The sequence below is a fragment of the Furipterus horrens genome, unplaced genomic scaffold (assembly GCF_987537825.1).
Source record: "Furipterus horrens unplaced genomic scaffold, mFurHor1.1.pri manual_scaffold_6, whole genome shotgun sequence".
NCBI classification, from domain to species: Eukaryota; Metazoa; Chordata; class Mammalia; order Chiroptera; family Furipteridae; genus Furipterus; species Furipterus horrens.
In genome coordinates this window covers 67266078-67278186 of record NW_028327176.1, presented here as the reverse complement: position 1 = coordinate 67278186, position 12109 = coordinate 67266078, and the positions used below count along the sequence as shown (strand labels likewise).

The window sequence follows — 12109 nt, the reverse complement described above, 5'->3', positions numbered from 1 at the left end:
TTCTTCATTTTCTCCTGGCTCTTATTGACAGCTTCTGTGTCCTTTTACATGCTGGTGTAATTCTCAGTAAGTTCGTCGTAGTTTTTCTGGAGTTCCTTGTAGTTTTTATGGAGTTCTTTGTAGTTTCCGTTGAGCTCATTGAGCTTCTCCATAATCCATGTTTTGAATTCCATATCTGAGAGTTTGCTCCCCTCTATTTCATTTAGCACTCTTTCTGGGGATTCTACCTTTCCTTTCAATGGGGGGTTGTTTCTCTGTCTCCCCATTTTTGTGACTCCTATTGTTTGTTGGTGCTTCTTAGAATGATCTGCACTTCCTGGATCTGCCCCTGGTGGCGTCAGATCCTGTACCAGTCTGGCCCTAGGCAGCCTGTTGGAGACTTCCAGGGATCTACTGCCTTTTTCTGTCTCCTTTAGTTGTTAATCTATTCAATCTGTGATTAGCCCTCAGGCTTAAGGACTGAGGGTGTGGTAGCTTAATTCCTGTAGGCAGGGCTTTTGCTTCACCTCAGGCTGATGCCACTTGGAGGGGAATGGTCTGCCTGCAGCACTGGGGATGAGATGAGTCAGCACTTGGACCCGGTCGGCTGCTCCCCAATTTCTCCCCTCAAAGCCACCATGCCAAACTCTCCCCAAATGTCTCCAGTCCTCTCTGCCTTCCCTCTGCTTGAGCCCAGGGTAAGTGGGGGCCAAAATATTTTCATATGTGATCCACTTAAGAGCTCTTTTTCTTCAGCTGTTTGTCTTGAGCTAGCAAGAAACCCTGTGGCTTTTTGCTTTTCACAGCTGGATACTATTTTACTTTCCACTCTGTTGCTGTAGGCTGGGAAGCCCAGCTTGGGGGTTAGATCCCGCCCTTCTCTGGGGGAACCCCCGTCTGCTGAGCTGTTTCTCAGTCCCTTCAGCTGCCACCCGTGTGAGCCCAGCCAGCCCCTTCCGCGTCTCCACACTCCCTACCGGTCACATTGTGATGTAGCGGCCTTTCCTGTCTCTCTGTGGTTATAAGGCTTCTCTCCAGCTAATGTTCAGTTGGTTATTCCATATTATTTCTCCAAAATTAAGTTGTAAATCCAGACTGGTCCTGCGAGGAGGTTAATGTAGCTTCCACTTACTCCTCCGCCATCTTGGATCTCCCTTTTTTTTTTTTTTTATTGTATTTTTTTCCATTACCATTTAGTCCTCTTATACTCCTTCCTCCCACCAACACGTGACTGGCTTATTTCATTTAGTATAATGTCCTCAAGGTTCATGCATGTTGTAGGATGTGACAGGATTTTATGAAACATGAAATCTTAAACAGCTCAAAATATATCTCTTATGCCCCAACTTTTTAAATAAGTTTAGCCTGGGAGTGATACAAGGTGGAAGTCCTTTCTGCTTTACTTCTGTAATGAAAAAAAAATTCTTGTTCAGTCTATCTTTTTGTCATGTGATTCTCTCGGTTTTTTTCTTCAAGTTTCTAGCATAATTTAACTCTTAAAAGCAGATACCTGTGGTAAAAGACAGTCAAAAAGGGAGCTACATCAGAAGCCTTAAAGAGGACAAAAAGTGTCCTCTGTAAGAGTACATCTCTAATGCCTGGGAGTGTTTTAAACTCCAATTGGTGTGATTTCATTCCAGAGAGCTCAGAAATATGCTCAGCAAGTCTTGCAGAGGGAATGCCGACCCAAGTTTGCCAAGAAGTCCATGGCACATCTATTTGGGCACAGGTACAGCATAGACTTACCACCTTTCGTGAAGAAAGCCCCTGAAGTGAATGAGGCTGAGTACAAGTACGATCCTCCTTTTGGATTCCGGAAGTTCTCCAGTCAAGTCCAGGACCTCTTGGAAATATTGCCTGAGCACGACTTTCCTGAACACTTGAAAGCAAGGAGCTGTAGGCGTTGTGTGGTTATCGGAAGCGGCGGAATACTCCACGGACTAGAGCTGGGTCGTGCCCTGAACCAGTTTGATGTTGTAATAAGGTACATTGGTTTTCAACCAGCCTTTCTCCTCTAGAGTTGAGTTTACTGCTGTTGGTCTGTACAGCAACCGGGACAGTGAGGACACTGCACATCTCTGCCATCAGGGGAGTTAACTGTGTAGGAAATTGAAACAAAAACATGAAATGATTATTAGATGCTCCAAACTGCTGTATTGACCCCTCTCTGGCAAAAACACTTTCAGAAGAGGTTTAGAAGGATGGGAAGATTCAGATGCGCCAGCAAATGAGGAAGGCTGTGCCAGGTGGGACCGAGAGGAGGATGGGGGAGACTGAGTCAGTGGGACGCCTGGCCTCTGGGAGCAGGGCTTGGGGTTGGGGAGCCTGGAGGGCCAGCTGCTTGCGGTGCAGAAAGCAGTGTTTTTACGCATCCAACAAGCCATAATGCGGACAGCCGAGACTCTTCTTGGTTTAGCTGGCCTTAAATTTTTGCGGTTATAAAAGTAAAATATGTTTATTTTGAAGATTAAAAATACAGGAAAATAGCCCTGGACAGGTAGCTCAGTTGGTTAAAGCATTGTCCCAATACACCAAGATTGGGGGTTCAATCCCCGGTCAGGGCACATACAAGAAGCAACAATGAATGCATAAATAAGTGGAACAACAAATTGACCTCTCTCTCTGTCCCTCCCTCCCTCCCTCCTTCCTCTCTGTCTCTCTACAATCAATAAATAAAAATAAAAAATAAAGGAAAATATAAGGAAGAAAATATCACTAATACCACAAATAACCAAGCACTATTAATTTGCTGTATTTTTTTCACTTTTGTTCTATACACATATTAATGAGTACATTTATAATCTTATACTTTGCTTTTTTAACTTAATATTATGAATAGTTTCTAAGGTCATTAAATATCTTTGGAAAACTAACTTTTAAGTGTTTAATATTCCTTTAAATGAGTGTATCATAAGTTATTTAGCCATTCTCCTATTACTGGACATTTAGAATGTTTCTAGTTTCTTTGTTATGGTGAAAATGCTTTGCACATTCTCATATATATGTCTTTATGTACATTTCTGATTATTTCTTTGGAAATAATTCCAAGAATTCCTAGAATTGTTGGCTTAAAGATATTTGAATGTTTTTAAGGATCTTAATATATTTTAGTAAATTGTCCCTCTCTTAATGGTGTACAGAACCAGGAACATGATGATAGTTGGGTGTTCATTAAATTTGTTGAGAGTAGAATGTGGATTTGATTGAGGCAGGAGAAAACAGGTATGGAGCCTGGGTTTATAGGTTGCGGTAAGGGCATGCAGTATGGGGGCCTGGCATGAGACACAGAATGAAGAAATAGGGGCTAAAGAACAAATATGAGAGGCATACTGGAAAAGTAAAGTATAGCACTTTCTGACAGTCTGATAATTAAAATCAGAAGATACCAAGATTTCTAGTCTTGGGGGTCTGAGACATCAGTGGGACCACTGTCAGAAATGGAACAGTTGAAGAAAATCTCTGGTTAGTGAGAGAAGATGAGAAGATCCATTTCAGATATTTCAAACTATAAGTGATGATATGTACACATAATGCCTTTGTCTCCAGTGGCTGAGATCTCAGGCAGGTTTCCTAACTGTCCTGTGCCTCTATTTCCTCATCTGTAAATGGAGGCAGTACTAGCACATACCTGATAGGGTTACTGTGAAAATAAAACAAGTTAACAGATTTAAAGCACTTAGACTAGTGTCAGGTCTATAGTCAATGCTCAATAAATTTTAGCTTCTATTCTGGGGGGATGTGTAGGATGTGGGAGCTAAGGAAGAGAGGGCAAGGGGTATAATGTGTTCGTAGGAAAGAACCAGACTTTTGTTAAGTTCCAAGAAATAGAAGAAACAGATAAGAACCAAGTTTTAAGGCAAAGTGGGTACCATAGAACCCAGTGACCAGAAACAGGAATGGTGTGAAGTGGGAGTGTAAAGGTTGAGGTGAAGGCAGATATGTCTGCTGCCTTTCACTGGCTGATGCCTGTGTGACAGTGCGTGTCATCTGCTTTAGATGTCCTCATGACACCATAGACCCCAGCATTACAGATGCAGGATTTCGAGGCTTTCGGAATCTCAACCCTGGCCTTCTGTGAGCAGCTGAATGGTCTCCTGTGCACAGGCAGCACCCAGGGAGGCAGCCAGGACCCCTTGCCCATCTTTAGTGCATGACTGGGAAATGGGAGGAGAAGAGGTGAGAAACCAGGGGTGCCGCTAATGCACACTCTGGAAGAGACGGGCAGCCCTTGAGCAATAGAAAAGTGGGATTGGCTCTTCAGGGAGGAGGAGGGTGGGCAGCAGATCTGGGTGAGGAGCCTCACCTGGCCCGAGGGAAAAAGGGCCCTGGGAGAGCAGGAATGGGGGCTGGGAAGGTGCCTGGTGATGGCAAGCACCAGACTGGAGAGCGTGGATTTTATGCACAGGCACTGGGAGGCCACTGAGCACTGGGGACAGAGCAAGGGTGACTTTAGTGTAATTATGAAGGAGAAGCTCAGTTAAGAAGCTTTGGGGAGTAACTTTTAGACTTAAAGTGATCCCAGACTTAACAGAAAATTTGCAAAAATAGTACAAAGAACTCCCATTCACTTTCTCTCGGATTCCCCAATTGACAACACTTTATCTCATTGATTTTATAATTTTCTCTCTGTATATACTTTTTTTTTCTGAACCCTTACAGAGTTAGTTGCAAATATCTAGCTCCTTCACCACTAAATTCTTCAGTGTGTGTTTCCTGAGAACAAGGACATTCTATTATAGAACCACAGATAATATTCAGAATGAGGAAATTAACACCGATACAATAGACCCTATCCACAGTTCTTATTCAAATTTACCAGTTATCCTCATAACGTCCTTTATTTTTAAAAAGAAGAGGGGGTAGGTGGGGCAATGAAGAGCAATGGGGGAAAAACTGGGACAACTGTAATTGAACAACAATAAAATTTTTTAAAATAGAGAAGAAAGGCAGGGGGAGGGCAGAAAGAAAAAGAAAAAATAATTGGTCCAGGATCATGCTTTGCCTTTAGTTGTCATGTCTAATATCTTAATAATCCAGGGGTTATGTGTCTGAGATCTAGAAGAGGAAGTGACAGTGGAATAGAAAAGAAAGATTAGATACAGGTGAAGAACCAAACAGACTACAAAACTGAGTAACAGGGTGAATATTCTTGCTTTGGGAAGAATTCTTAGACTTTCCCTCCAAACAACTACCCTGGTAAAGGCTTCACTGATCTAACAGATATAACTGTCCCAAATCCTTGCTTAAGACCAGGCTGCACCTGGGCCCATTGCTGCCCCTGGTTCAGCCCTGTCCATACATACCTGCCACTTGTGTCTGCCTTGCCCTGGTTTCTAGGTTTTTCTCTCTGGTTACCTTTTTGAAATTCTAGCAAGAGCCACTAATATCTAAGCACAATGGGAGGCTTTCAAGGAAACATTACTAGTGCCCAGAGAAAGCCTAAAATATGTTATGTTTGGATTGGCTTAAAGTGGCAGTACTAGAGAGAATTGCTTGACGTTCGTAGTCCATCTGTCACAGGGGCGTGAAGGCCGCCTTCCTCATTAAGCACCTGAAAGGGCTGAGCTTTAGGGGAAAGCAGGCTGCTGGGAGGGACGCCCCACCCCCAACCACAGATTCATTCCCAGTCCCCAAAAAGGTATGGAGAACATGAGGAGGGGATTTTTTTGTAACGTGATAAGATAGTTAATGGCCTGCTTTGTCATTTATCTTGTCCTTTTTATTTAAATAGGTTAAACAGTGCACCAGTTGAGGGATATTCAGAGCATGTTGGAAATAAAACTACTATAAGGATGACTTATCCAGAGGGCGCCCCACTGTCTGACTTCGAATATTATTCCAATGACTTGTTTGTTGCTGTTTTATTTAAGAGTGTTGACTTCAACTGGCTTCAGGCAATGGTGAAAAATGAAACTCTGGTAAGTCCTAGAAATTCAGCCATCAGATGTGCCTTTGTGAGAAGTGAAGGGGTCTCTCATTGTAATTACAGACGTGTTTTTAAAGAAACACAATGGAAGGCATACTTTTGTGTTTTCTTTAATGACCACTGTTTGCTGGAAATTGCTTTCAGAATTTGATCAAGTCACAGGTGGAAATCATGATCATTACTTAATGGGAGTATCAAGTTTTGGACCAAAAGTGTTACTACTAAGGTTGATGATCTACCTTATTCACCAGACTTGAACTTATATGGCTTTTGGCTCTTTCTAGAAATTAGGTTTACATGGATTAGTGTATACCATTATTGGGGATACTCAAAAGAATATACATAAAATCTCTGAGGCATAGTCTCAGAGAACTTCTCCAGAAATACTTTGGTTAGTGGTGTTCTTGTAAAAGTAAATTCACAGCATTCCAGAGGAGTGGATCTGGAGGAGATGCCCCTCGCCTGGTCATATTCCTGTTTGTCTTTACAGTGACCAATCACTGTCATGGAGTGTGTGTGTATTTATATACACTTGTACCAACTAGCTGTCCACAAAATTTATAGGACATATCAGACCTTTCACATAAGCTTCATGTGATGGAGACTTTGTGACTCCAGAGCTTGATTTGGTACAAATTATCACAGCCTTCTGGACTTTGTATGGGTAGAAGTTGTTTTAGTTGGAAGATGAAACACATGCAAAATGACTTAGAGTCAGTAACCAAGAGACTTCACAGGACTGGGAAACAGAGTAAGTAGAGAGAGAGGATGTGGGGTGAGGGCCTGATCAGGGCCAGACACTCCCAGCACTTAATACCCTTGAAAAGGCTCTGTTTGCTTAGTCTTCCCTGGGCAAAATGGTGGCTTTCAATTCTGAAAAGGCTCCTACCTCAGGTCTTTCCTAAAGAATTTCTTCCCTAACAAGCAAGAGCTGCTTCTGCAGTTTCTATCTTTTTCCAATGTCAACTTCATAAATCATATCCTTTTGAGTTGCTTTTTTGAGTTGAGATACTGAATTTACAACGATCTGTGACTTTGCTAGAGAATGCATGCTCACAAAGGTTACAACTGTGGCTTGGCCTGATTTCATTATCACCCTCTACTGATCAGATGACTATTAAATAATCCTAATGATTGCTTGTTTTCTTTCCTCAGCCATTTTGGGTACGGCTCTTCTTTTGGAAGCAGGTGGCAGAAAAAATACCATTACAGCCAAAAAATTTCAGGATTTTGAATCCAGTTATTATCAAAGAGACTGCCTTTGACATCCTTCAATATTCAGAGCCTCAGTCAAGGTTCTGGGGTCAAGATAAGGTATTTTTGTTGCTACTGAAAGTTAACTGTTCTCTGCATTTGAGGGGTAGCATCTGTACAAAATTCTCTGGGGCTCAGCTGTATACCTAGAAGCACCTTCCAGTGGAGAAACTTCATCTATATTCACCACTCTGCTGCACCTTGACCTCAGGGCTCCTCATTGTTTATTTGGTCTTCCCCCTGGTGACTCATCTCTGTAGTATAATCAGCACATTATCATTTAGTTCACTGAATATGTTATTTAAAGTATTCTTACTCTGGGGCTCCATATAACTAACTGCAGGATACTGAAAGGCACTGTGATAGTTTGGAAAGTTCTTTACATTTTAACTCTGTTGGCCACTCGGGTGAGAATTGATATTTCTCATCATTCCATAGGTGATAGTAAATAAAGTCATCCCCCAGAGCAGTACTTTTTAGTTGATGCATGGGTCGTACCTGAGACACTCTGATTTAATTGGTCTGTGCTGTGGCCTACACATTGGAATTCTCAGAGTTCCCTGAGTGATTTTTATTTTGCAGCCTAATTTGAGAATCTTAACACTATACGCTGTTCACTGCAATTCTTTACCTGCAATTAGTCTGTGCTACCACCAGGTGGCAATGAGTCCTTTATTACCTATTTTCTGTTTTTTTTGTTTTGTTTTTACTTTTTTTTTTGATTATGCTGTTACAGTTGTTCCAATTTCTTTCCCCTCTGCTCCCCTCCACCCTGTGACGCCCCCCTCCCTCCAGTTGCCACTCCCCTTAGTCCATGCCCATTGGTTGTACATATAGTTCTTCTCAACATCTTCCTGTCTACTCCACTCCCTCCTACTCTGCTTAATTCCTGCATCATCTCCCTCCCTTTTCCCCCTTCCCCCTCCCCGCTGACCTCCCCCCAATATGTTCCCCATACCTGTAATTCTTTTCCCCCTCTCGTTTGCCTTTGCTTCGATTCCCCAGCTTCTGCTGTTGGTTGTTGTGATACAATTTTCATTTTAATGTTCATAGTTTTGATCCTCCTTCTTCTAAACAAGTCCCTTTAACATCTCATATAACAGTGGTTTGGATCTGATGAACTCCTTCAGTTTTACTTTGTCCTGGAAGTACTTTCTTTGCCCTTCTTTTCTGAAGGACAGCTTCGCTGGATAGAGTATTCGTGGCTGTAGGTTTTTGATTTTCATTACTTTGAATATTTCTTGCCAGTCCCTTCTTGCCTATAAAGTCTCCTTTGAGAAATCAGCTGATAGTCTAATTGGGACCCCATTGTACATAATCCTTTTCTTCTCTCTTGCTACTTTTAAGATTCTCTCTTTATCTTTAATTTTTGACATTTTGATTATAATGTGTCTTGGTGTGGTTCTCCCTGGGTCCAGTTTATCTGAAACTCTCTGTGCTTCCTGGACCTGTAATTCCATTTCCTTCTGCAAGTTAGGAAAGTTCTGCTTCATTATTTTTTCACATAATTTTTCAATTTCTAGTTCTTCTTCACCCTCTGGCAATCCTATAATTCGAATGTTTGTTCACTTATAGCTGTCCCATAGGTTTCTGAGCCTCTCGTCATATTCCTCACTTTTTGTTTCCTCTTTCTGCACTAGTTGACTGTTTGTTCCCTCCCTATGTTCCTATTTGTTGATTTGATCTCTGACTTTCCCTTCCTCACCACTTGTCTTATATGTATTTTTGTTCATTTCAGCAGGACTAGCCTTCATTCCTTCCCTGTCTTGATTAAGTCCCGCTATTAGGTCTGTGAACTGCCTTATGACTATAGCTCTGAACAGAGCTTCAGAAAGATTCTCTCGTTGTTCATTGGTCAAGTTCCTTATTTGCTTTTTGGTTAGCTGCGTGATTGGTATTGCAATCATTAATTCTGCCATTCTGACTGTTTTGTTTATCTTTCCTTCTTGGGCGGGGCGCTGTCACACCTTCTACGCTGTGTTGGGCAGAGAGCCTCATGTATTCGTCGCAACCCGGTAACCTTTCTCACCACACTGTGGCGCTTTGTGTGGGGGCAGGGGTCCAAGATGGATTCCTGCCGTTCACTCTCCGCTGAGAGACCGGGAGCGTCCTCCTCTGTCCCCACACCCTCCGGGCCTCACAGTCCAAGGCAATGGTGGTCTGCCTTCCCTGGCGTTGGAATCATGAGCCAACAGGTCTGGTCTGCAGCCAGGGCTGGCTCCCAGGCGCTTCTCTCCTCCCCACAAATACGGGCGTCTGCTTACCAGGTGCCACTGCTCATTGCTGCAGCTGCCGCCTCCAGCACAGCTCTATCTTTCAGCCGCGGCTTCACCCCTCCTACCTGTCCAGACAAGCACCACTTGTTTATGTGTAATTTCATACATTGGACTTCATGTAACTTTATTTTCTGGAACTTCTGGTTATTTCTGGTTTTGCGGTAGTTGTAGTCCTTCTTAGTTGCGGAGGGAGACAGAGCTGTCAGTCTAGGCCTCCATCTTGGCCAGAAGTACCTATTACCTATTTCTTTATGATCTGAATAGCTAGACCTGTGTCTTTAAAACTTGTTAAAGCATTGGAAATCATTCTTAAAGTTTTGAACAAAACCTTTACATGTAAAGGAAAGCAAGAAATTTTGAAATGTGGGGACCACTGCTCACACTGAGGGCCTGAGATATTTCCTAGGAGATGGAACTGGTCACGATCACAATTTTCAAACACTGAGCTAGACTCTTAGGTGTAGTCAACTGATAGGCATATTAGCAGATTCTTTTATTTGCCATATAAATCAAATTCCAATTATAAAGATTCTTGAAAACAACTTGTAAATTTTAAAGAAATAATTCTGTGATGATTAAGGAAAACAAACACCAAAGAATGCTCCTTGTTAACAAAACCTAGTTCTTTTTATTTTAATTTATTAAGTATATTTTATTATATTACAATAGTTCCAATTTTTTCCCCTTTGCTCCCCTCCGCCCAGCATCCCCCTCCCCCAACAATCCCTCCCCAAATCCGTGCCCATGGGTCGTACATACAAGCTCTTCTGCTTCACCCTTTCATATATTCTTCTTCTTTTTTTAAAATAATTATTTAATTATTTTAACAATAAAAAATAACAATCCCTCCCTCTCAGACTTAAGACCCTTTATAATCTTATAAGGGACAATGGGCGAAGGTCTTGAGCTCCTCTAGCTGCTTCAAGCTGGACATGGTCGTCATCCTACCTACCCTTGGGTCCAGAAATCCCTAATAAGAGTGGGGATGTGGAGGAGAGGGTGGTCTTCCCACATGGGGAAGGATCGTGCAGACTCCAGGTTGGTTGGCTGTCCCCGGACAGCGGCATGCTTGATTTAACAGGCTGGCATCCTTGTTGTATTCTGGAGGCAACAAATTTGGCAACAGGGTTAAAAAACATCATCCAATCCGTAACACTAGATGACTAAAGACAGGGATTAATTTTTCAATGTTCCACATTAGGGGAAAAAGGGGCTTCTTTGGAAGAAGGTGTGCCAGGTACATCTCACCTGTCCAAAACCCTTTTGCCCATTATACTTAGTTTGGGCTGAGGGAAATATTTTAGGTTTTCCCCCTCTCAGGCCTCTGGGCTCTTTCTGTCCAAGCCTTTAGGACAGAAAAGAGAAACCAGTTTTAAAGTGAAGCCCACAGACCATCCCATTCTTCACCAACCCAGCCACTTAGTTCAGCCAAACCATTGAGTCTCAGGAGGCAGCTCTGCAGACAGGATTAAGTGAGGCCTATACGTACAGACAATCACTCAGGTAATAAGATCGTAGGCTTATGCCCTTTGAAAACAGAAAACACATGTTAATTTATGTAACATAACCCACATACAAGTCTCTAAATCTGTAGGACTGTCTTATCGAAAAGACATCCAGTTGCAAGGCATTTGACATTCTTCTTGCCTTCTAATATTCATCTTAAACATCTTTGATAATGCCACAGACATAGTTTAACTTTCAAAGGAAAACAATTTTAAATGAAAAGAAACTTTAAAGACGGTTAGCTGCACTACTTTATTTATTTATTTATTTTTCTTTTTTGTATTTATGAGGGATTTTTTTCCCAACTTTTCTTTATTGATTATATTGTTACAATAGTTCCAATTTTCTCCCCTTTACTCCCCTCCACCCAGCAACTCCCTCCCCCAGCAATCCCCCCCCAAGTCCATACCCATGGTTTGTAAAAAAAACTATCCCTCCCTCTCAGATATTAAGACCCTTTGTAATCTTGTAAAGGACAATGGGCGAAGGTCTCAAGCTCCTCTAGCTGCTTCAAGCTGAACATGGTCGTCGTCCTACCTACCCTTGGGTCCAGAAATCCCTAATAATAGTGGGGGTGTGGAGGGGAGGGTGGCCTTCCCACATGGGGAAGGATTGTAGCTGCACTACTTTATAGTCTATTACTGATCATTGTGATTTTCCTTGAATCACAATTTTTCTCCCTAAGATTACCCTCCTTGTCATTAAAGGGACTGCATTAAGTCCATTTTTAATTTATCCTGTTCATTTGCACAAACACAACAAGAGCAGCAAATGATCACTTGTGATCTTTAGTTCTGCTTTGCTGGAACTTACGCAAGGAACATTTAGGGTGACCTTCAGTCTGCCCTTCAAGGCACAGAAGCAGAACCACATACCTGGCATTCAACCTTGCCTGTAAACACCTGTCTTTTCCAAGCCCTTCTGGTTTTCCATTGTGCCTTAAGGTTCCATCTAGCCATGTTTCAGGAAAACAGCCTTCATTCCTTCCCTGGAAAGATTGCCATGGACCGCGCATCCATCCAAGGTACCAGGCCTTTTATCTCGTGGACTTTTATTACCTTTGAAAGTCAATCGCAGTTCCTCAGAGCTTTTTGGTAACAACCAAAGCCCAAGCATGTCTCCTTCAGGCATGACATTCCAGTCAAAGTCTTAGTTAAAAAACAAAACA

The 12109-nt window shown here is 42.3% G+C and overlaps 1 protein-coding gene across 2 annotated transcripts in view; it reads left to right on the top strand.

Annotated features, from left to right (window-relative positions):
- The window catches only part of ST3GAL5 (ST3 beta-galactoside alpha-2,3-sialyltransferase 5), a 71074-nt gene that overhangs the window by 47782 nt on the left and 11183 nt on the right, over positions 1–12109 (top strand). For both annotated transcript variants that reach the window (XM_090281657.1, XM_090281658.1), the window contains 3 exons: positions 1620–1963; positions 5711–5897; positions 7061–7219. In XM_090281657.1, the coding sequence (XP_090137783.1) occupies positions 1620–1963; positions 5711–5897; positions 7061–7219 (690 nt within the window). The remainder of the gene's footprint in view (positions 1–1619; positions 1964–5710; positions 5898–7060; positions 7220–12109) is intronic.